General features: G+C 37.5%; 2 protein-coding genes across 3 annotated transcripts in view; one reads left to right on the top strand and one right to left on the bottom strand.

Moving 5' to 3' along the window:
* Positions 1-1994: 1994 nt before the first annotated feature.
* Positions 1995-19455, top strand: FAM177A1 (family with sequence similarity 177 member A1). The gene is made up of 5 exons (XM_081146391.1): positions 1995-2245; positions 7695-7868; positions 14688-14754; positions 16033-16130; positions 17939-19455. The coding sequence occupies exons 1-5, from the start codon at positions 2081-2083 to the stop codon at positions 18140-18142; spliced, it is 708 nt and encodes a 235-aa protein (XP_081002517.1). The 5' UTR covers positions 1995-2080; the 3' UTR covers positions 18143-19455.
* The window catches only part of PPP2R3C (protein phosphatase 2 regulatory subunit B''gamma), a 29346-nt gene continuing 22463 nt past the window's right edge, over positions 18715-25597 (bottom strand). Inside the window, exons 11-13 of one of the 2 annotated variants that reach the window (XM_081146348.1) lie at positions 25072-25209; positions 21703-21762; positions 20099-20398 (exon numbers count right to left, since the gene is read on the bottom strand). In XM_081146348.1, the coding sequence (XP_081002474.1) occupies positions 20210-20398; positions 21703-21762; positions 25072-25209 (387 nt within the window). In that variant the 3' untranslated portion in view covers positions 20099-20209. Of the gene's footprint in view, positions 20399-21702; positions 21763-25071; positions 25210-25597 lie in introns of both variants that reach the window. The other variant, XM_081146349.1, reaches the window with a different exon arrangement.

Genomic DNA, 25597 nt, shown 5'->3' with positions numbered 1-25597 from the left:
AATATATATATATAAAACTATGTAAAAACCACAAGAAAGTTCTGTTTTTGATTTGATGGACAGTCCTGGTTATTGAATTTTATTCAGCTTTGTTTTTCACAGAATTAGAACCAAATTCACCTATTTAGCTCTTTATGTACCACTAAATGAAAATTTAAACCACAATTATGTTTTCAAGTAGATAAATTACAGTAATACCTGTATTTATTTTTTGTCATGGTGATGCAACTTATAAAGTGAAAGGAGAGATTTGGCATGTTGCTTTGTTGTCCGCTTTTAGTTGACATATGAAAGTCTGGAAATAATGACAAAAATGTAAATGCCCAAGCTAAAAACGTTAGAATTTCTATGCTTTTCTGTTGCCAGGAATTGTTTGTAATAGACTACACTTCAATTGCATATTTGTGTTAAAAATAACTCTTCTTAGAAAATATTTCCAGTTCATATTGGAATGTGACTTGCATTTTAAATTTTCATTAAACTAGGAAATGTACTTATGAACCATGAAAATGAGTTCTGCTTTAAGCAATGAAAATTATAATTCTACGTTCAATTGCCAATTTGTAAAAAGACAAAAAACAGTGATTGTTGATTACTCTTCTTGCCAGTAAGAGAATGAGATTTTGAATAGATGCAATGTAGAGCTATCTTGTTTATGAAAGTCAATTCATGAAGTCTTTAACAATTGGCTCTTTGTTTTTCTTTTCAATTTATTGCAGAGTTTGTTTTTGCCGTTTTAGACTGATTCAACCCCTGGCTAATGCCACGAGACAGCATTAGATCATGTTACTAAAACATGTTTACCTCAGCAATAAGCTAATTTGATTTTATTACTGGAATACAGATTATGAATTTGTTTAGATGGTTTTCAAATTACCAACTTATTTTTAAGGTTTTTGGGTTGTTTTTTAGATTATCATAGTTACAGCAGGATGCAAAGTGTACAGCAATATTAAGCAGAGAGTAAGGAAAAATAACTTTTGCACAGGAGAGAAAGGAATATTTAAAGTTATAAGGGTGTTCTGCCTGCTGACTGCTCCTGCCATGCTGAAGAACAGATATCCTAGGACATAAGTGTGGGGACCATTTCTGAATTTTGGCTGGCATAAAAATGGAATTTAAAATATCATATGAACTCCCCACCCCACCCTCCTTGGGCAAAATAATGTATTTTATTTTTCACCTCTACAGTTCATGAAAACTTTCATACTAAAATTACAATAAAAAAATCATTTACCTGGAAATACCCTCAACTAGTTTTAAGTAATGCAGTAATCAATGCAATCATGACTTTTTAATGTGGTTGAACACTGGTAAAAGGGGAAAAGTCTGGGATGCCTACACACACACACACACACACACACCCCTAAAAAGAATAATTAGTCCTCACATTTGTCAAAATGGAAGCTTGCTGTTGCTCTTTGCTTTTCTTCAGGTCTCCCTTAACTTTTCTACAGTTATATTTAAGTATTTCAGACGAGTGTAAACGAAATTCACATTCGCGGCTCTGATTTCAAGGCTATTTTGGCTAGACTGTCATCCACGTTAGGGATGGAATATGTAGCATGAGCCATGCACTTAAAAACATATTTTCAGCAACCACATTTCAGCTCAAGCCGTTGAAGACCACTCCGCAGCTGTTCTCTTTTCACAAGCGCAGACACCAAGGCCTGGGAGGGTGATTTCCCAGGATGCCGCTGGTGAGCGGCTGCGCGGAGATCCAAACCCCGGCTCCAGGTGCAGGTACCGAGGAACGACGTCACGGGTGATGCCAAGCCGCGGCCCCCGAGCTTCGGTCGTGGGGCGGGCCGGAAGCGGTGCTGCAGAGGCCCCGCCCCGCTGCGCGTGAGTAGGTAGCCGAGCCTCCCAGGCCGTGGTTAGCCGAGCCGGGCGGCCGAGCCCCGTGGGCGAGGCGCCCGCAGGCTCCGCCCCTCGGGCAGGGCCGCCCCGCCCCGCCCCCCCCGCCCCTCCTCTCCCCCCCTCTCCCCTCCTTTGGCTGGGCGCGCCGCGAGGCGGGCGTTGCGGCGAGTCCCACTTCCCGAGTGCGGGCTGGGTCCACGGCTGGGCGGGTAGGCGGAGGATGGAAGTGGGCTTATCGGCCATTACGGTTTATCTCGCCAGCGCCAGCAGCCCTGTGGCGGCGACAACGATGGACCGGGAGCTAGTGAGCCGTGCGGAAGGAGGAGAAGCAGTCGCGGCTTCGGGAGCTGTGGCCGCCGCGGCCGTCAGGGACTCGGCGCCGCAGGTAGGCGAGGCCGCCTAGGCTGAGGCCAGGAGAGCCCGGCCTCCCCTCCGCCTTGTCCGCCGGCCGCCCTTTTGGCCTGCCGGGCCTTCCTCGGAGCAGGCCGCCCGCAGGAGGTGCGTTCCGGGATTCCTCCTCAGTATCCCGCCTCTGCTCAAAAACACCGGCTTGGAGGGAGGGACTCCTCACCAACCCCTCCGCTGGAAGCGTCTCAGACTCTGGGGCGGCCTCGGGTTTCCAGGGGTGATATTCGAGCTTCAGGTCTGTGAACGAGAGAACGCAGGCGTGACCCCGAAAGGTGGCCCTAGTGCTGGAGGCCAGGTGACGCGGCTTCAATCACGTCTCAGTCTCTCCTTTTGCAAGCGCCTGACTTTGCATCTGCCCTTTGCTTACCTAATAGCAAATAAGTACTAAGTGTTACAGGCTTTTTCATTTAATCCTTATAACTTCTGCGTGAGGTGGGAGTTATACCCATTTCACCAGCGAGGTAACTAAGGCCCAGAGTTGCGCCGTCCAATAGAAATACAATGCGAACTGCATTGTAAATTCTGCATTTTCTAGTAGCCACAGTAAAAAAGGAAAAAGAAATAGGTGAAATTAAATTTAATATTCTATTTAACCCAGTTTATAAAAAATTTTAACATGTAATTAATATGAAGTGAAGTTAATTTCAATATTATATTGTATTTAACTCAATTTTCAGAAACAAATTTCAACATGTAATTAATATGAAAGTTATCATTGAGATATTTTACATTCTCTTTTTGGTACCGGTCTTTGAAATCCTGTATGCGTTTTAAACCTACTCACATTTGAGTTTGAACTATCCACATTTCATGTGAGCATTAATTAACCACATGTGGCAAGTGGTTAATGTTTTGGATAGCATTAGTTTAGACAGGTAAGGTTTGAAGGTTTGTTTTGTTTTGGATTTGGTAGTCTAAAGTAGTAGTCTAGAATCTTTGGCCAAGAAAAACTAATGAAGAAATTGCTTTAACTGAAACAAGTTGTATACACTTTTGGTCATGAAGAACTTCACTTTGGCCGGCGTGGCTCAGCGGTTGAGAATGGACCTATGATCCAGGAGATTGTGGTTGGATCCCCAGGTAGGGCACATGGCGGGGCTGCAGGCTGGATCCTCAGTGGGGGGCGTGGAGGAGGCAGCCGATCAATGACTCTCTCATCATTGATGTTTCTATCTCCCTCTCCCTTCCTCCACGAGGATTTGGATGGAAGGAGAGGCCACCGTCCTGTCCTTCTTCGTCCATTTGTCAGAACTGGGAAATCCCAAGTGTCATGTAGGGAGGGAGTAAGAGATAGGAGCTTGGGTATGTGTTTAGCATTAGGCTTCAAACCAGGCCATCCAACAGCTTCTCTAACCAGACTTTTAACCAGAATTAAAGGAATTAAAATTTTACTACTCCTTCATTTAGCATTATTTAGCAGCTCTGCTACCAAGCATTTACCAATGTGCCAGGAGCTATAGGCTAAATACTATAGCAATGAAGGATACACACTGTGCCTACTCCTATGTTGCTAACCACCTAATTGGGAAAGTACATGTTTTAAAGATTTCTGGGTGCTGTGGGAGTGTATAAAAAGTGTAGTACATGTTTTAAAGAAGTTCTGGGTATTATGGGAGTATATAAAAAGCATATTGCCATTAAAAACAGGCACTGAGGAACAAGATAAGCAGAATTACAGACTGGTTAACCATAAAATGTAATCAAGTGTTAATTGACATTGCATCTCATTATTTTCTTGTGTTAGAAACTATTTTCAGATATATGCAGTTTGTTAAAATAGAATTTGTATAATTGACAATGAAGTTTTATTTGGATGTTTACTGTTTTTCTATAAAAATAAAACGTTTGCACCCCAAGGAATGTTTTTGTTGGACAGTTAGGATTTTAAAAGCTTCTTGCAGACAGGTCTCATGGGTGGTGGGGATCAGATTTGCAGTTAGACTGGCCTTCAGGCTTCTCTGGAGTTTCTCCAGCGCCCAAGGGAGCGTAGGAAGAACTGTCACCGTTCAGGGAGGAAGGAGTCACAGCCACCCTCGTGTCCAGCGTGTGGCTGGCGCTGTGCTGAAGTTCCTGGAGCTGCCAACTCCATCAGGGTCCACAGGTCGCAGCGATGTCCTTTGTTTGCGGAAATCGCTCGATCGGATGCTTCTGTGTGCTCGTGTATAGGAAGTCGTTTGAGACGGGGCTTTTATATATGAATTTTATATTAAAAACCAGGCGATTGAAAAATTAAAATAATAAAACGTTTGCAAAATTCAGAAAATAACTTCTATTTGTAATTGTTGGAAATTTTGTACCAAACTACTTTCCGGTTGGTTTTACCCATCAATACCTCCCTTAACTGTCTCTCCCACCCCAAGAAGAGGTTGGAATCACATGTCATAGATTCTTTCACAGATTTTTTTTTTTTTAAATATGTCTATTGATTTCAGAGAGAGGAAGGGGGGGGAGAGAGAGAGAGAGAGAGAGAAACCGGTGAGAGAGAAACTGATCTGCCTCCTGCACACCCCCTACTGTGGATTGAGTCCGATACCGTCATGTGCCCTGATGGGGAATTCAACTGGCAGCCTCCTGGTGCAAGGGACAGTGCTCAACCAGTTGAGCCACACTGGCTGGGCTCTTTCACAGGCTTTCAAATTTGACAATCTGGTTTCTTCAGAAGGGAGGTTGACAAATTATAATCTATGGGCCAGATCCTGCCAACCACCAGTTTATGTAAAGTTTTATTGGAACAAAACCATGTCCATTTATTATGGATTGTCTGTGGCTGCTTTTACAGAGTTCAAAAGTTGTGGCAGAGACTATAGCTGCAAAGCGTAAAATATTTACTCTCTGGCCTTTATAGGAAAAGTTTGCTCACTCCTGCTTAAGATTATAAAACTTAGGTTTTACTATATAAAAAAATTAATATTAAATTTAAAAAGAAAACCCTTAAATAAAAGTCTTGTTAATAAAAATATATGAAATGTAATGATTAGAACAAATAAAATTCCATTTTAAATTACATATTATATAGAGAGAATATTATTCAAACTTCTGTTTATACTCAACTAACTGGTATTGTAATGAAAAAATTTGAATTGTTTCAGCCTTTTGTAGATTTTTTTAAGAACTTTTTGTTAAGAATATAGCCAAGAGTCACAGTTAATAGAGTAGCTAAGTTTATACTAGTTATGACCCAACCAGAGTGTTTCGATTTATTAAAGTTGTCTAAGGAAGATACAGTAGTTCAGCCTCTGAGAGATTGCTTACGGAGCAGTGAGAAACTGCTTCTGCTCTGATGGGAGTGGTTTTGGGATAGAATGGAGCATGGTGGTGTGCTGTGAAAGGTCTCACCTCTATTCACTGACGGGGACTGGTGCTTTCGCATCAGATCCATCCAGTTAGTGTGATGACTGGAGATCTAAACCAGCTCTTCTGACTTTCCCTTGTCTATAAGGGAATCCAAAAAGTCATGGTCCAAAAGGAGACTTTGATGTCAAGATAATCATAAACAAAATCTTACATCATGGGGCAATACAAGATTGGGTAGGAATGGCTTACTGTGGCTAGGGATTCGGGATAGAAGAAAGGTGATGTGGATGGGCACAATAAATGGGTTGGGCTTTCTTTATTAAGGGCTCGGATTTGTTTGAAACCTTAAGACAGGGAAAACAAATTTTTTTTTCCAAGTTAATTCATAGATACCCCGTGCTATCAAGGTTTTTATGATCTGTTTGCTATACAGCAGTTATAGTTGCTGTCAGTGATGACTATGTGTTTAATGGAACAATGAATGCCTGTATTCTTTGGGTTGGATATACTGTATCTGGATTCAAATCCTGGCTAATGACTAACCTTACTTTTGGGAAGTGAAGGACAGGGAAGAACCATATCTATTTTCTAAGAAGGACTTTAGAGGATTAAAAAAAAATGTATAAAAGTATAAAAGTAAAGTTACTTATACTTACATTACTTGGCATTTCTAGTCCACTATTTTTTTTTATCAGTACAGTCCCATCTCTCTGCAAATGTAGTTCAGGGAACTTAACTAATATAATTGTAGTTATACTAGTAGTTAAAGAATAATCATGGATTTAAATTATGTTTGGTCATATTTACAAGTTTAAGAATTCTTATAGAGGACAAAACTTTAAACTCTGGACTATCCTAGAGAATTCCACTGAAATGGATTCTAATCATGACAGTCCTATAGCCCTGTATCATTTTGCTTTGGTTTACTTTTTAAATTGTACCAGTAATACACGAACATATTCTCATCACAAAAACAAAACAAACAAAATTTTAAAATGAACAAAAACCCTCATTGACAACTCCCTTACCTATACTTCCTCCCCCATTTTCACTGTTGCCAGATTTTTTTTCACAGTTATTAGTACTGTGCCTTCTAAAAATCATCAGGTAAGAAGATTCAATGAAGGCTTTCTTAGGAGTTCAAACCTGAGGCAAGGTGAGAAGGAAAAAAAGTTATTTATTTTCTCTCACAGTTTGCACTTACTCTTGAGTTTGGCATATGGCTATACGTATGCTATGTGTATGTAGGATTAGAATTTGGATATAATTAGAATTCCATAGGCTACATATTATACTTTTAAAATTCATAAAATATTTTACTAGCAGGAAAACTCTGTTGTCATCTATATATTATTGACTAAGAAATCTGGAAGTTCAGACATAAAACACTGATCACCTGCTTTCCAGATTTGGTTTACAAATGAGTTTTATTTGACCTGCACAGTGCTTTAAAATTATTTTCAATTTATTGTCTAGTTGAGACATGCTTCCTCCAAAGCATTTATCCTTCCATCTATAGCTTTACTCACTTTTGGTACTTGTTTGGTCCTAAAAGGCATTTGAATTTAGGGCTCCTGTTTTGAGAAAAGGAGAACTTCAGAGTTAAGTTGAACTGGCTTTGTTTTGCTCACACATAGCTAAACTCAAATCCAAAGTCTTAGACTTTCTTAATATAAATTTATTTTATTTTATGTATTTAACATATGTATATATGTGTCATATGATTTTCTTTTGATATTACACATTAATTCAGCCATAGTTAGCAGTCTTTAAAATGATTGATGTTCAGCATGTCTTCATATATTATATAGTATTGGAATTGTTATGACTTGAAGTGTGGTGCTTGATTTCTTGGCTGTTGACTTAAACAAAATTAAACTTAATTGGTTAAGTTCTATTTTTTTTCACCTGTTAGTGAGTATACAGATGTTTGCTTTATTCATTAAGCTCTTTTTATATGCTATTGATGCTATTGTGTGTGTATGACCTGTTTCATTTTTTAAAAAACTGTTTAAGGATTGGCTTATGTTTCTTTATTCCCTAAAATAAAGCAATCTGGAATTTTTTTGGTCATATGAATGAATATTAATCTCATTTAAACTCTCATTTTCTTAATTTATTATTAACATTAGATGAGTAATGAAAGAGGCTTTGAAAATGTAGAACTGGAAGTCATCGGAAAAAAGAAGAAAGTCCCAAGGAGAGTCATCCACTTTGTCAGTGGTGAAACAATGGAAGAATACAGCACAGACGAAGACGAAGTTGATGGCCTGGAGAAGAAAGATGTTTTGCCTACTGTTGATCCGGTGGGTTTGATACAGTGATTTTTTTTCAATGGGTTTTGTTTAGATTGATTTATTTTTCCCTTAAAAGGGGCCTTTTGAGGTTTTACTCAGCTACATTATGATTATAAAATTATGCATTATGATTTTGGTAGAAAATAATATTTTTATACCATATGGAAGTATTTCCTGCATTTCAGAAGCCTGAAATAGTTTTTGTTTTTTTTTTCTTAATCCTCACCCCAGGATATTTTTTCCATTGCTTTTAGAGAGAGTGGAAGGGAGCGGGGGGGGGGGGGGGGGGAGAAACATCAATGTGAGAGAGACACATCAGTTGGTTGCCTCCCACACATGCCCCAGTCGGGACAGGGGAACCTGCAACCTAAGTACATGCCCTTGACTGGGAATTGAACCCAAGACCCTTCAGTGCGCAGGCCGATGCTCAAACCACTGAGCAACACTAGCCAGGGCTTTGTTTTGTTTTTAATCATCTTTTATAATTATAGTTGACATACAGTATTATATTAGTTTTAGGTGTGCACCCCAGTGATTAGGCATTATGTAATTTACTAAGTGATTATCCTGATAAATCTTGTACCTGACACCATACATAGTTATTAGAATAGTATTGACTATATTCCCTGTGCAGTTCTTTATATCCCCGTGACTGTTCTGTAACTACCAATTTGTGCTTCTTAATCCCTTCACCTTTTTCACGTCCTCCCCTCTGGCAACCGTCAATTCAAAATGTTCTCTGTATCAGTGAGTTTGCATCTGTTCTACTTGTTCATTTATTTTGTTTTTTAGATTCAATTGTTGATATGTACTTATTGCCATTTTATTGTTCATTTTTTTAATCTCTTTTTTCTTCTTAAAGAAAACCCTTTAACATTTTATATAATAGTGGTTTGGTGGTGGTATAAGTTATTTGGTTAATCTCCCCACCCACCTCCTGGAAAGCTCTTTTTTTTTTTTTTTTTTAAATATATCTTCATTGATTTCAGAGAGATGAAGGGAGAGGGAGAGAGAGAGACAGAAACATCAATAATGAAAGAGTTATTGATTGGCTGTCTCCTGCACGTCCTCTACTGGGGATCGAGCCCGCAACCCAGGCGTGTGCCCTGACCTGGAATCGAACCATGATCTCCTGGATCATAGGTCGATGCTCAGCTGCTGAGCTACGCCAACCAGGCCTGGGAAACTCTTTATCTCTCCAATTCTAAATGGAAACTTTGCTGGCTAGAGTAATCTTAGTTGTAAGTCTGTGCTTTTCATCACTTTGAATATTTCTTGCCACTCCTTTCTGGACTGCAAAGTTTGTGTTGAGAAATGAGCTGACAATCTTGGGAGCTCCCTTGTAGGTAACTAACTGTTTTTCTCTCTTGCTGCTTTTAAGATTCTCTCTTTGTCTTTAACCTTTTGCATTTTAATTATTTTGTTTCTTGGTGTGGATTTCTTTGGGTTCCTCTTGTTTGGGACTCTCTGTGCTTCCTGGACTTGTATGTCTATTTCTTTCACCAGGCTAGGGAAGTTTTCTGTCATTATTTTTCCAAATAAGTTTTCAATTTCTTGCTTTCTCTCTTCTCATGATGTGAATGTTGGTATGCTTGAAGTTGTCCCAGAGGCTCTTTACACTGTCTTCACTTTTTTTGGATTCTTTATTATTATTGCTGTTCTAATTGGATGTTTTTGACTTCCTTATAGTCCAAATCGCTGATTTGACTCTCAGTGTCATCTACTCTACTGTTGATTCCTGTAAATTATTCTTCATTTTAGTTAGTGTATCCTTCATTTCTAACTAATTCTTTTGATAGTTTCATGCTGTTGAAGTTCTCACTAAGTTTCTTGAGCATCCTTATAGCCATTGTTTTGAACTCTGTATCTGGTAGTTTGCTTGCCTCCATTTCATTGAGGTCTTTTTTTGGAGATTTCTCCTATTCTTGCATTTGAGACCTGTTTCTTTGTCTCCTCATTTTGGCTGCTTCCCTATATTTGTTTCTATGTATTAGGTAGAGTTGCTACATCTCCTGGACTTGGAAGAGTGGCCTTGTGCTGTAGGTGTCCTGTAGGGCCCAGTGGTGCAGCCTCCCCATTCACCTGAGCTGAGCTTTCCACGTGCACCTCTGTGTGGGCTGTGTGTTTTTGAGCCTGTTGTTTTTGAGCCTTGATTGCTGTTGGCATCACGGGGAGGGATTGACTCCCTGTTCGTTTGGCTGTGAGGATTGGCTACAACTGCTTCATTGGGCCTTTGGTGCTCACTGAGTCAGCCCCTTGAGTGTGTAGCTTATGGAGGTGGTAGGGTTGTAATCGGTGCACTGGCTCTGGGGCCTCCCAGGAGGTCCAAGGTCAGCCACTGCCTGTGCTGTGCCTGGGGCCACCCTGCCATGAGCTATAGAGCAATTTACAGATAGCTGCTACTTGTACTGGGCTTGAAGGTGCCCAGGAGAGGCCAAGGTGCGAACCAAGGCTGCTACTGCTAGTGCCGGGCCTGAAGCCACTTAGCCAAAGATATTGGGTACGCGGAGGCCAGATGCTGCTTGTTTGAGAGTTTAGGAAAATCTGAAGCATGGGGGAAGAGAGGCCAGTTGTATGGAAAAGCCACTGGAAAGGACTTGGGTGGGCCCAAAAGTTGGGTGGAGTCTCGGAATCACCAGGGCAGGTGTACAGTGTGAGCTAGGTTGATGAAGACTCATATATGGTGCCCACCTGCTGGCTCTGGGGTGTTAGGGGTGGGAGTGTCTCAGAAAAGGAACAATGGCCTCTGCCAGCACTTTTGTCTGGCTGAAAGCTGCATTCCCTTGCCCCCCTTGACTCTCTCCTTGATGTCAGACAATTCAGTTCCTCCCTGTATGTCCCTGGTACCTTTCAAGCTGTTGCCCCAGTGCTGGAGATCAGAAAGAGTGAGTCTGAGTAAGTCCATGTGCAGGCCTGTTTAGAGGAACTTCCTGCGATTCCAGCAGCCCTCTGTCTCACTTAGCCACAGTCTCTGCTGGTTTTTACAGCCAGAAGTTATAGGAATCTCTCTTCCTGGCATTGGAACCCTGGGCTGGGAGGCCTATCTCCTGAGAGGGGACCTCCACAGCTGAGATACTCTCTCAGTTTTAGAATGCCATATGTGGGTGTGGGACCAGCTTATTTTGTGTCTCCACACCTCCTGCCAGTCTTGATGTGGCTGCTTTAAATCCTTAGCTGTAGAACTTCCATTCAGCTAGATTTTAGGCGTTTTCAAGTGATGGTTCTGTAGTTTAGTTGTAATTTTTTTTTAACTCTTAAGTTTTATTTTAACAATTCGTTTATATATTTATTATTATTCAACAGCTAAATAGGACCAATATGCAGGCAGGAAAGAGAATGTTATCAGAATTGCATGATGTTAGTTAGTATATATATAGTTAATATTGTTTCATTTTTATTTATTTTTAATTGAATTTATTGGGGTTACATTGGTTAATAAAATTATGTAGGTTTCAGGTGTACAGTTCTATAATACATCTGTGCATTGTATTGTGTGTTCACCACCCCAAGTCAAGTCTCCTTCCATCACCACTTATCCCCCCTGTACCCTCTGAGTACAGTGAGTTTTAGATAAATAGGAGCTGCTATTACATATTAATATAACAATAAATGTAATATAATGTAATATAGTATGTGTGGTATATTATACTGCCAGTAGGAAACCTATGTTGTAAACTTAGCCTGAAGCTGACAGCTGACATTTTACTTGACTTCTAAATATAATTTTTACAGAAAAATAAAATCTAGTATAGTTCATAAAGAACTTATAATTAGCAAATAGTACTATCCATGTCAACAAGGTTAACCAAGACAAAACATAACTGTTACTTAAATCTTTTGCTTAAATAGGTGTAATTTATTTTTTTGGTATTTTTCATTGCTGCCTAAACTTCAGATGTCTTCATCTGATTTGTTATTTATGTATGCATATGTTAATAATATTAGTCTGTCACCATTTTTTTTAATGCTGTAGCTCAGCAATTTTCAACCTTTTTAATTTCATGGCAAACACAAACTAATTACTGAAGTTCTGTGGTGCACCAAAAAATATATTTTTTGCCAATCTGACAAGAAACAAAAGGTGTCATTTGATTCATTCATATTGGACAGCTGTTGTTGTGTTGGCTGTTGTCATATTTTTATTTGACAATCAAAGGGAAAAGAGGTCGGTTCCCCTAAATAGTTAGGTATTGTATATTTTAAACATTCTTTTGACACAGTGGTTGACATTCACTGCTGTTGCTTGGCTCAGTTGGTTAAGCGTTGTCCCGTGCACCAAAAGGTTGCAGGTTGGATTCCCGGTCAGGACACTTTATCTGGGTTGTGGGTTTGATCCCCAGTCAAGAGCAGACAGAGGGCAACCAATCGGTGTTTCTCTCTCACATCAATGTTTGTCTCTCTCTCTCTCTAAGCATATCCTCGAGTGAGGATTAAAAAAAAAGAATATTGATGCTGTAGCTTAATATAGACTGCTAGTCATAAAGAACAAACTTGCAGTAAGTTTTTTTCCCCCTTCCTAAATAACTTAAGTATTTTTTTGGAGGGAAATATTAAACATTAATAGAACACATTATAGTTTACTTCAGCCACTGAGGATTTTTCCACTGAATCCTATTCTTTGGCCAGAATTAAATTCCTTTGTGATTTCCATTTCAGAAAAAGATTTTTAAAGCTTACAGCCAACAAAACTCCTACCTGTATAACTTAAAAAAATTTTTTTCTTGCAAAATAAGAACATCTTAAAATGCCATAGAAAGTTACCACTTTAATATTTAACGTTTTAAAAATCTTGAACAGGCATAATTTAATTACACATTGTATTTCAAGAAATCTACCTATAAAATGTGTCTTCTTTTCTTACACTTTTCTCAAAACATTCATTGGTTTTTAAAAAAATTGTGAAGAGTAGATTTTCCAGTTTTATAATCTATCATCTGTATGCTGTATTGTGTGTTCGCCACCCCAAGTCAAGTCTCCTTCCATCACCACTTATGTTTCCTATACCCTCTCCTACCCCCTCCCCTACCCCTTTTTCCCTCTGGTAATGACCATACTGTTGTCTGTGTCTATGAGTTTTGGGTTTGTTTGTTTTTCTTAATCCCTTCACCTTTTCACTCAGCCGAGAAATCCCCTCCCCCTCTGACAGCTGTCAGTCTGTTCTCTATCAAATTTTTAAAATATATGTACTTAGATACACACATATACACATATTTGAGTAACCCTAATCAAAACTAAATCAAAGGTTAAAGGAATGCAAGAAATATGTTTATTCTTAAGGCACATATAAGGTAAAATCTAAGGGAAAGTATTACCATGAATAAGACTGTAAGAAAATCTAGGTCTTCATTTCTTATTTTCTATCAAGTATACCAGGAGTATTAAATCTTTATTTTAAATGTCAGGGTTTTAAAAAAACAAACAAACTGGGTCTGTTTTAGAAATCTATATAAATACAGGACAGTATCTTTTAAAAATTCCTTTGTCCTATCAGTTTTATGATGCATTATTAGAAGCAAATAGAAAATGGAAAATCTGCTCTTCAAATTAAGTGAAGTCAGATCTGTCTTCAGTTATTAACTTGTTAGGATGGCTATTACCAAAATAAACAAACAAAAAGGTAAGTGTTGGTAAGGATGTGCCACTTGTCTGGAGAGATGCCCATGGCTTGGCACTGACTGAAAAGAGCTGTATTTACTTTTTATTGCCCTTATAATCATTAGCATATCTTACCTAAGAAGATTATGGACAAGTTTATCTTTTTCTCCCCTCCCTGGAACCAATATCAAAACAATTACTATTTGCTTGATTGTACTATATTTTCTTCTTTTGTTATAATTGTGAGGTGTTTTTTTAATATATTTTATTGATTTTAGAGGGAGAGGAAGGGAGAGAGAGAGGGAGGGAGGGAGAGAAGCAGGGAGAGAGAGAGACAGAAACATCGATTGGCTGTTTGTCCTGCACTGGGGATTTGGGATTGAGCCTGAAACCTGGACATGTGCCCTGACCAGGAATCGAGCCATCCACTTTTTGGTGCACGGATGATGCTCAACCAACTGAGCCACACCGGCCAGGGCACTATGTTTTCTTTTAATGAACAAAAATACTGGCACAGTGAAGCATGCTTATATTACCAGTTTCACCCACAGGTACAAACTGTTGCCTTTGGGGCAGGCTTTACAAAAGTATTCTATGAATTTAGAGCACCAAGATTAACTATGAAGGTGTGCAATGGAGGTTGCATTCTCCCAGCGGTGCTGGCCTATGAAATATAAACTAAGCTATGGTCTAATTTCCCTTTTAGACTTTAAAGAAACAAAAAATTTATCTTGCCACTTAGTGGTTACTTATTTTCCACTATTAAAATTCATTTGCTATGCTGTTATCCTGCTTAATTTCTCTGAACCTTAATTTCCCCACTATACCATAAGTGTGTGGTTCTGTGTGATTTCTTAAGGCCCCTTGCCATTGACTACACTTTTTTGTGTGTGCCGGTGAGCAGTGAAGACAAAAAAGCAGCATGACAGGAAAAGGAAGGCTCTGAAATATCAACTCTTAAATTATCAAGACTGTGACTTACCAACTCCATTTCAGTGGCTGCTGCTTTTTTTGGTTATTCATGGGCTTAAGGTGATAATAGTTATGTGGGTGAATGTAAAATGCCTTTGGAGTTCTAGCTATAAATGTTTTACATTTTTTATTGGAGTGTAGTTTATTTGTAGTACCGTCTGTAGAATATTCTACGTGCTCACCAAGTGTTGATTTCATTCTTGCCTAAATAAAGAGAATGAGTTTAGGTATGAGTGTTGCTAACCCAACTTTTTGTTGCAGACAAAACTTACCTGGGGCCCATATTTATGGTTTTACATGCTTCGTGCTGCCACATCAACCCTCTCAGGTATTACTTTTCTGTTTGAATATTGTATAACTTCTTTAATACGCTCCAGGAGCTTTGCCAAAAAGGGGTGAAGTAGAAACAATAAGGAATTAATTACTCTCAAGCTAGCTAGCATTGAAAGGTATTAATCTCACTTGTACTTCCCCATAAAACATTCTTCAGCTTCTGGTTGTGTGTGTGTGTGTGTGTGTGTGTGTGTGTGTGTGTGTATGTGTGTATGTGTTAAAACAGGACTGAAAATGGCTATATTAATTTAGATACAATTTTCATATTCTTGAGCCTTTTCTGTTAGCACCTATTTTGTTATTTTGTCATTTAGTTCTCCAAAGCCTGTAGTTATAATTCACTTATTTTATTTCATTAACAAATTTTTAATTGATTTTGGGGGGGGGAGTAGAACATTGATTTGTAGTTCCACTTATTTATGCATTCACTGGTTGATTCTTGTATGTGCCCTGACTGGGGATTGAACCTGTAACCTTGGCGTATCTGGATGATACTCTAACCAACTGTGCTACCGGGCCAGGGTAATATTTTATTTCTTAAATTGAGACATAACTAAGTCATATTTGAATGAAATGAATTATCAGCTTATGACTTAATCATGCTAACTTTAAATGTAGGTTTTAAATCATGAAGCTTTCCCCCTCTTCCAATTTTAACTTCTTCATAGCTTCCATCACTTTCTGCTTTTTATTAGATGTAATTTTGAATAGTAATTCATTCAACAAACATTTACTGAGCACTCAGTATATGCTAGACAGTCTGGTGAAATGAAAAGATGAGCTTTATATTCAGACCTGATGGAATTTTGGATTTGCTTTGTCAGCTCAGCAAGTTCTTCATTGTCTCTGCCTAACCTTTCACAGTGCCTGGCATGTGGCAGGCACTTAGTGAATGTATGGTATAAGCCATTCCTCTCCTCCAGCCCAGTGGCATCCCAGCTCTCTAAGAGTATACATTGTTTTAAAAAAAGAAAAAGACTTGTAACAAATAATTATAGCACTTGGTGATAAGTATTACTGGGAGTGTTAGCAGGAGCCCATAAGGAGCCATAAGTGCTTCTTGGGGAAATCAAGGAATTATATACAGAAGGGATACTGAATGTTCATTATCTCTCTGAGGGTAGGGACTATAACTTTTGTATTTCTACAGTGCTTTGCACACAGGAAGTTTATGAAATAAACTTTTTCATAAACAAGAAATGTATATGAAAAAAATTTAAAAAAAGGAAATATTTATGGAATTGTGTAAGCCATTTAACTTTTGTATCTTTAGTGTGTGACTTTCTTGGAGAGAAGATTGCATCTGTTTTGGGCATCAGCACCCCAAAATACCAATATGCCATTGATGAGTATTACCGCATGAAGAAGGAGGTGTGTCTCCCTTTTACATTTTCTTGATTCAGTTTGGTTTGCTGTGGACTTGATGGGGTGTGTAATGAACACATGTATTCTCTAGGTGCTCAAAAGATAGCTCCCTTATGCTAGGCATTTCATTTTAGAGTCATTTGTCAAATTAGCATACATTTTAGAATTTTTTAATACTGAAATTTTCCTAGTATCTATTTGTAAAATTAAGCTACATTTCACTGTGCTAGGTGCTATGTATGTTACTAATCTTCACACACCTCTCTCTGGATTATTATTCAATTTTAAGATAAAGAAACAAGACCCAGTCTCTGTACTTAGGATGCATAGACTGGAGAACTGGAGTGGGTTTGATGCACAGAAAATTACAGGTACTAGAAATGTGTAAGTTCCAGTAGTTAAGGCATAGAGATGTGAGGCAATTCTGTCTGTAATGAGATCTTATTATGGGGATGAAATGAGTTTAGCCTTAAACAGTGAGAAAGGTTTAGCACTTAAGAGCATGGGCCGAAGAACCAGAGTCTGAATTCAAATTCTGGCTCTTCCACTTCTAACTTTGTAACATTGTGCAAAATACTTAACCTCTGTAAGCCCCAGTTTACTCATCTTTATAATGAAAATTGCAGTATCCGTGCTCAGAGTTGCTCTAAGGATTAAATGAGTTAATATGTAAAATATATCAGCACTTAGTGTATATTGGTGAACATGAAATAAATATTAGTATCTCTTATTCTCTTTCAAGCACTTGAGGGCAATTTAAGTAAACCTAGAAGGTAGAGGAATGAAGGTACGCTGTATGTTTGGGGAAATGGCAAGAATACTACTTTACTGTCACTGGAGCATGGAGTACAACAGGGGAGTGGCTGGAGATGAATCTGGAAAGCTCAACTATGTTTATTTGGTTTCAAAAATCTTTGATGAATGAGTGTTTTAACATTACCAGCCTTGTTTAGAGTCTCATTACCTATGGGGAGTATTGTTATAGCCTCTCTAAATGGCCTTTCTCATTCACTCTCAAGCAAGCTCTAGATTAATCTTCCTGACAGGTTAGGCATTCTGTACTGTATACCCATACTGCAGGGACCATACACATGCCACCTTCTCCGTGAATAGTTCTGGAACTGGCAGTTACTCCTAAATCCCTATCGTGCTTATTCCTTTCAGTCTTAATGCTGTTTTTACATGTCTTAATTTTCCTCTTAGATTGTAAACTTTTTGAGGGCAGAGACTGCTTTATCCGTTATCGGTGCTTATGGAAACACTAACCATGCTATATTATTTCATGAATAGACCACCCTGTTCCAATGAACAGGCTGATACCCTATAATTGAAGTGATATAGTATTACTCAATTTTTAGATTAGAATTAATCTGAAAAGAGATAACCCCTTGTCCAAGTTAGTTCAGGTATCATCTCAGAGGGAAAAGAGGGGTGGCGGTAAGGAAGAGATTAAAGAACTTAAGTGCATATATGCATAACCCATGGACACAGACAATAGTGCCATGAAAGGTCTGGGGAGGGGGGTGGGAACAGGGTGGAGGGGATCAATGGGGGAAAAAGAGGGACATCTGTAATACTTTTAACAAAGATATATTCAAAAAAAGAATGCCACTTTTCTAAAATGTCATACAATATAGTTTTCATTTCAATTTGGGAACAGGGGAAAGGGAAGTATCTTAATTAGACCAAAGTGAATTGAACATGATACTGTTTTGGTTAAAAAAGAAAAGCACACAAGCAGCTAAAAATGGGGGACCAAATACTGTTCCTTTTGGACATTTATATTTCAGCGAGTTTTGGTATTTTCTTTTTAGGAAGAAGAAGAAGAAGAAGAAAACAGGATGTCTGAAGAAGCAGAAAGACAATACCAACAGAGTAAGCTGCAGGCCAGTTCCATTGTTCAGGCAGATCAACCAGAAACAGTGGTATCCAGTTCATTTGTGAATCTCAATTTTGAAATGGAAGACTGTGAAATAATTACAGAAGGCAAACAAAATCCAGTCTCTGTCCCACCATAGAATGCAATGACTCTCAAACGTCAAACTCTAAGGTGGTTTTTATACCAGGAACTTTCACATTCTCTATTCAGTGGGACTTAATACAGTTATTTATATTATAAATGATTGGAAAGGGAAAAATGTTTCTTTATTCTTAGGCTCTAACAAACATCAGATCTGAAATTTGGATATTTGTACTATGCTTTTATTGTGTGTCAAATTAGTGCTTTGGTTTGAAAATGATCTTACATTTTAGAGCCCTGACTGCCAATTAAGAGGAGTTCAATTTTCATGCTTGTCTATTGTGTTTGTATGAGAAAAATAGGTTAAGTTGCTGATTAAGGCTAATTAGAGCTGATATTCCTAATCTCAGATGAAAATGAGGATCCCCCCCGAGATTTTTTCATGTTATGTCTTATTTATATATATAATCATTAATTTCATACTAAAGATGGTTCACTGAGTAATAAAAGGAGCAAGATAAAAGCACTTTGAATTTTCTTTCCTTGAGAATAGCTTTATTTTACGGAAAGGTGATTGAGTTTATAACACCAAATATTAAGATGGGTTCCCCCCCACCTTTTTTTTTTAAAAAAAATAAGCTTTTTTTAAAGAAAATGTTTTTATGGATTCATGGTGTGGTGGGTGGTCCATGATATGTGATGGTAGTAATCTTTTTAGTCGTGGGTGTAAACTACGTAATTTAGTGCTTAAAGGATTAATCATTAGATTATGCAATTAATGTCACCATAAGTTATAGTTTACCAATAGCTCTAAAACATGCTAACCTGAATCTTCCCTCTAATTTGTTTTTAACTATTTGAGATTGTACCTCCAACTCAGATATTTGATTATCCAGTGAAGGCATGCATGTCTACAGGTGATCTGAATCTTCTCTCCCTAGAGGTACTATCTAAAAGAAAACTAGAAACTTTCCTCATTATAGAAGGAAGATAATGACTTATGAAGGTTTTATGTTTCTTAAATTTTCTTTGTCTAACAGTGGCCAGTTTGTAATGTTTATATAGTTATACACTGTGCCTTAAATTTTTATATTTTTATTTATGCAAGCTATAAAATTTCCCATAAATACATTAAATGGTTTTGTCTTATTTTTTAAGCCTCTTTCAGTTTTTCTTTCTTTCCATCCTTTTAACATTTACTGTTCCCTCTGGATCATAGTTTGTGATATTCTGTCCTCTTCTAATCATCTCATAAAAACCAGACATAGTGTGAGAACCTTTACAATGAATTCAATTCTCTAACAACAATCCTTAACAAACTCGTTTTATAAAATGTAACCCTGGTACTGGTTAATAAAAAGCTAGACAGATTTTTTTATACCAGTGATTTTAATTAAAGTATTAACTTGAATACTTTTTTTTAACTGAAACATCCTATTAAAAGAAACATCCTGTCTAAACACTTCTAATCCAGAAATGAAATGAATGGGAAAGTCTGTAATCTTTGAAATACATAATATTTTAGAATACTCAAGGTTAAATGATCACATTATAATTTAAACTATTCTTCAAATATTCAAATTCTTAATGACAAATGTCAGAAGTAGTCCATAAAAACTTCCTTTATTCCTAAATATTACACAGATTTAAAGTGGACTCCTTCTGCTTGGCCGGTGTGGCTCAGTGGTTGAGTGCCAACCCATGAACCAGGAGGTCATGGTTCAATTCCCAGGCAGGGCACATGCCGGGGTTGCAGGCTTGATCTCCAGTGGGGAATGTGCAGGAGGCAGCCAATCGATAATTCTCTCTTATCATTGATGTTTCCTATCTTTCTCTCCCTTCCTCTCTGAAATCGATAAAAACATATTTAAAATAAATAAAATAAAGTGGACTCCTTCTACCCTAACCACATCACACTTGTCATATTTGAGCTAAGTGGAAACAATTTATTGCTTCCTAATTTGGTCCTATTGCTTCCAAACTATTAATTCCAATAATGAGAACATTTGCTGTGTTCTGTAGGCATGTGAAGTGTTTTATTTAGACCATCTCTAAGGATTCTGCTTCAAGGTTTTACATGCAGCATTCAAGTTTATGTTATGAATACAGTCTATAGTCTTTGAGATCATGTATCATCAAGGTCTGCAGAGTTTTCATTGTCATTTGCAACAAGGGCTTCTCTGTTCTCATAAGTCCAGAAGCCATTCAGATCAATTAGAATGGTGGTGACTGTGTCTCCTTGATTACTGTTGATTAAATCCTGAAGAGAGATTTTCAAAGGATCCTTTGGTTTTACCATGTCAAAGATTTCATCCTGCAAGAGAGAAAAAATACAATGAAATCTCATATATGATTCACTTAATTTTTATCACAGTGACCTAAAATTCAGCACTTAAGCTTAAAAATTTTTGTTCGTTTTTTCTTTTCTATTCAACAGAATAAGCAGTCTCCTTTTCTATGTACAGTCACAGAATTTTACTGGAATATTCCTTAGGTATGTGATAACTGTTTCTCATCAAGGAAGAAACTGAGACTCAGAGTGTAAGCTAATACAAGCTACATAGCTAATTAATAGCTACGTTATCTAATGCAGTGTTCTTTGAGTACATCTTAACTACTCAGACTTTTGTTGGTGAAGCAAAACCTTGATTTAAGTGCAAACTCAGCTCAAACTTTAAGGCTTCAGAGCTAAAATTATGACAAAACCTCATTATTGATGTCACCTTTTACACCCTGGACCTAGGATGAGGGTGGCGGGTTGGTATCAAAGAATTAGTCATCCAGAATAACACTAAATTCTGCTAAAATTTACTGGAATAGATGGAAGAACCTCTTCTATATTTGACTAGTACTATATGAATACTTACAAGGAATTAGTGCATGTTTTCTAATTTTTTGTAGTAAAATTACTCAGTATTTAGTGTCATTAAAGGAGGCAAATTACATTTTCAAAAGTTTAGAACAATTCAGGTAAATGAAGTGCATGAACATTTTTATGTTTGTGAAACTTCCTCTTCTAGGTTGGAGGCTGTTTAAAATGAACTAGTTCTTAAGTTGCTTGTTGCATAGTTTAAAATTTGTCTTATTTATATTAAATCAAAATAGCCTTTTCTCTTATACTTGGTTAAAACTGAATGAGTTATTTTATTACATTACTCAACTTGGACCTGAATCAATACTGGATACTTGCTTTTCATAGCTGGGGAAAGTCTCAATACTAAATGCTAAGTAGTAGCATGTGTTTCAAACAGTTTTCAAAGTGTAGGATTGATGTCTCCTTAAATAATACCAAAGCAAAGTGGCCCTTTAAAGTAGCAGGCTAAAAATGTGCCCCGACCTAACTAGTTTCCAAGTTAAAAATTTGGTTTACAGTGGAATAGTTTGCCAAAGGATGCTGGCCATGAATGCTTTCAATGAGAACACAAGGGTGAAAATGCTAAAATCAAACTACAAAAATTAGTTGAACTGTGGTTTCAGTTTCTAATGACTTAAATATTGGAACAAATAAGAGCAAATACTTGATTTAGTTCAGTACTTTAAAATTCATAAGTTGCTTTCATATAAAATTTTGTTTAATACAAATGGTTATCTGATGTGTAAATTAAAGGCAAAAGTAACCTTGACATCTTGAAATGAAACAGGATCTTGTCCATGGATTTTCATTAGTTCCTGTATGGCCTGTATTTAGCAGAAATAAATCTGTAAATAAAAAATAAAATACAGAACAGAACCTCTCCCCCCAAATCCCATGGCCTCTTTCTAGTTCCACGTACTTTCCTATCAGACCACAAGCCTCGTTTTCAACAACTTTTGCCAGTATTCTCAATATCCTTGACCTTGTTTATCACATCCACTCAGCAAAACCAAACACGGGATCAGTGTAACCATCAACCTTTCTAGACCTACACCTTAGCTACTGAGAGCTTCAGAAAGAAAGTAAACAAAACCACACATTATTGCTACAGCACAGGAATGGTCTCCAACCTTAGATGAGCCTTTAACGTGGCCTATTATTCTATTATGACATTCTCCCATTACCCACGAACACTGTTCACACCTTCACCATTCGTTGCCATCTACTTGACAGAAAAATGGAGGTAAATCTCCCTTGAATGCTTCTTTTTAAAAAATATATATTTTTATTGATTTTAGAGAGAGGGAGAGAGAGATAGAAACATCAATGCGAGATAGTCATTGATCGGCTGCCTCCTGCATGCCCCCGGCTGAGGATCGAGCCCACAACCTGGGCATGTGCCCTGACCGGGAATCTGACTTCGATCTCCTGGATCGTAGGTCAATGCTCAACCACTGAGCCAGGCCAGCCAGGCTGAACTCTTCTCTTTTACAAACTTTAACAAAACAATACCGAAGAAAGTACAGTTGACCCCTGAACACTTGCAGAGGTTAGGGGTACTGACCCCTCACGCAGTCGAAAATCCAAGTGTATCTTTTGGCTCCCTAAATACTCAGTCTACTGTTGACCAGAAGCCTTAACAATAACATAAACAGTGGATTAACACATATTTTGCATGTTACAACTATATACTGTATTTTTTAAGCTAGGGAAAAGGAAATGTTAAGAAAATCATAAGGAAGAGAAAATACATTTATACTACTGGTACTGTACTTACTGATACCATAAGTTTATGTCATCTGTTTATAAGATGAATTGTCCGTCAGTACCTACATCACTATTGTCTTATATGATACAAAACACTGTAGATGTTATACGTATTAACATTAGCCATCAAAAATGAAAAGACATGAAAAAGAAATATTTATTTTCAGGTATAATGATTCATGTATGGATTAAATGAATTAGCAATACGATTGCTTTATGGTAGCTTAGGTGTAACTGATATGACTGCTTCACAGTACTGAGGAAATCTCCAAAGAATTTTTCAATATATTTGTTGAAAACAATCTGCATAAAAGTGGACACACACAGTTCAAAATTGTGTTGTTCAAGGGTCAACTGTACTGTGATCCAGTTCGACAAATAAACGTTTTAGATGAGAGTCATTCACTAGAAAATGTGAAGTTAAAAATTTTTTAAAACAAAATATTTTTACTGATTTTTAGAGGGGAAGGGAGAGGGAGAAAAAGAAACATTGATGTGAGAGCAAAACTATGATTGGTTGCCTCCTGCATGCCCCCTATCAGGGATCAAACCTGCAACCTGGCCATGTGCCCTGACCAGGAATCGAACCTGCAACCCTTCAGTGCATGGGATGAAACCCAACCAGCTGAGCCACACCAGCCAGGGCTGACGCTTAAAATTCTTGGTAGTAAACTAAATATGTCCCAAGTGCCTACTCTGTGTGTGGTACCACTGATATCAGAGTGTGCACAGGGAAACTCTTTGAAGTAGATGAGAATCTGAGCATACTTTTAGCTACTAGAGTAGTAGACCTGGATGGTAGGATCCAGAGTGTACCATCCAGGCCCAGCTTTATCACTGTGACACTGATGTACGAAGGCTCTATGAACGGCCCAGGAGTGGAGGGCTCAGTAACTTTTCCTTAGCCCAGACTACCAAGCCTAAAAAAATGCAGGTATGAAATATTTTCAATGTATTTAAAAAATAAAATTTAACATTCTAAAAATAGAAGATACTATTAAGAAATCTTTATGAAAAGGGGCTGAGTGTTTAATTACCAAGATATATACTTACTTTGTTTCTCTGAAACTGAATTTTCATTTACTAGGTCTGCCTAAAGTGGAGGTATCCCTATAATGGGTTGGTATCTTTTCAGATTAGCTATTGATTTAAGCTCACTGTCTAAAACATGCATCCTAATACGGGGGTTGTAATTTATCCTACTATTTGCAGTCATTACTACCTAGACGATAATATTGGAAAGCCTTTTAGAGAATTTAACATGAAGTTACGAAATATATACTATGAAACTCAGGAACCAGATGAAGTTATTTTAAAAGTACCAAAAGAATTTTAAGTGGAAAAGAAAACATCTTTGGGGGAAAATGATTTATGCCAAAGATGTGAAAATGTTATTTCTGTTAAAAAATGTTTTTTCTTCCTACTATTGATCTTAACCATATATAAATCACTGATCTTCTAAAAACTAGCTATAAAAATATGGTGATAGAGTGGAAAACTACTGTATAAAACTACTCTGTCAAGTAGAATAATCACCACTCAAACTGAAGAATGATTTGTCTCAAAAGGCCAGACATTCCTACTTTTACACCTGCTGCATCTGGATGCTTAAAAGATACAATCAAATTCCACTTAAGAGCTCATCATGTTATTCTCTGAGACCAACTAAGGCACAAAATAAGTACTTCAGCAAATCAGTTTCACAGTGAGATGTATAACACAATTCTAGCCAATTTTTAAATTGTTTTTATTTCTTAGAGCACAGCAATGAAAAGAATCAACTACCAAAGTCTACAAAATTCCTGTTTAATTAAAGCTGCTGAAAGATTTTACACACCAGTTTTTCATCACTAAGAGCACAGAATTTCTCATGCATGTTTGTATCTCCCTCCACTGGCTAGTACAGCTCCTGACATATATTTAACACTTTTTAAACATTGATTTAGCCCATTTATATTTTTTCAAAAAGAAAAAAAAACTAAAAACAGACTTGATATCCTTTGAAATCTGTTATGTATATCCTTTTGTTAAATTTAGACATCACAAGTTAGATAAACTGTCACTGAGTAGGTACTTTTTTTTTTTTTTTTAAGAGTGAGAGGAAGGGCACGGGGGAGAGAGAGAAACATGGATCTGAGAATGAAACATTGATTGGCTGCCTCCTGCATGCCCCCTACCAGGGATCAAATCCTGCAACCTGGCCATGTGCCCTGACCAGGAATCGAACTGGCAACCCTTCAATGCATGGGATAATGCCCAACCAACTGAGCCACACTGGCCAGGGAACTGAGTAGGTATTTGAAACCAAATGGTAATTTGTAACATGTGTTAAGGAACAATAACTCATTTACACAAATGAGACTTACCCTAAAGAAGTAATTAAGGGAAAAGACATTCAGATATCCCTTGTTCTCAATATCAAGCAATTTGAAAATATATTGCAGTGCTGCAGGTTCTTTTCGGTTTTCTAATGCAAGAACAAAATCCAGGTAGGTCTTATAGTCCTATAGAAAAGAAAATGATGTTCTTTAACAGGCTATATTTGTAATTAATTTATCGAGTATCTAATAATCTGAAGCTATTCTGCAATCAAAGGTGGCAATTTTTTAAAAATATGAAATGACAAATCCATTTGTATACTTAATGTTGGTTTCTAGGAATTCTACGTAGCAGTTATTCTGTACAGGACAGTTTTTGGGACACAATTTCTTATGAGAAGAGAATTTGTGTTAAACCATAATTTTCTTTTATTATGCTTTTGAAATGGGACAGTGACTAAGCTATCTATCATACATTGCCACTAAATTTATGTCTTCATTTCAGTGTGGTCAGTTTGAAAAAAAAAATTAACTGGAATGAACAAAACAGTGTATCAAAATAGCTGTTTTGATA

The sequence above is a fragment of the Miniopterus schreibersii genome (genome assembly GCF_964146895.1).
Source record: "Miniopterus schreibersii genome assembly, chromosome: 1".
In the NCBI taxonomy this organism is placed as follows: Eukaryota; Metazoa; Chordata; class Mammalia; order Chiroptera; family Miniopteridae; genus Miniopterus; species Miniopterus schreibersii.
This window is presented reverse-complemented; position numbering and strand designations above follow the sequence as displayed.

What these genes read in the sequence shown, in the direction of transcription:
- FAM177A1 (XM_081146391.1), top strand. Translation starts at nt 2,081, where the DNA reads ATGGAAGTGGGCTTATCGGCCATTACGGTTTATCTCGCCAGCGCCAGC. An exon ending in TCAGGGACTCGGCGCCGCAG is followed by an intron (nt 2,246 to 7,694) that starts GTAGGCGAGGCC and finishes TATTAACATTAG; the next exon opens with ATGAGTAATGAAAGAGGCTT. An exon ending in ATTACCGCATGAAGAAGGAG is followed by an intron (nt 16,131 to 17,938) that starts GTGTGTCTCCCT and finishes TTTTCTTTTTAG; the next exon opens with GAAGAAGAAGAAGAAGAAGA.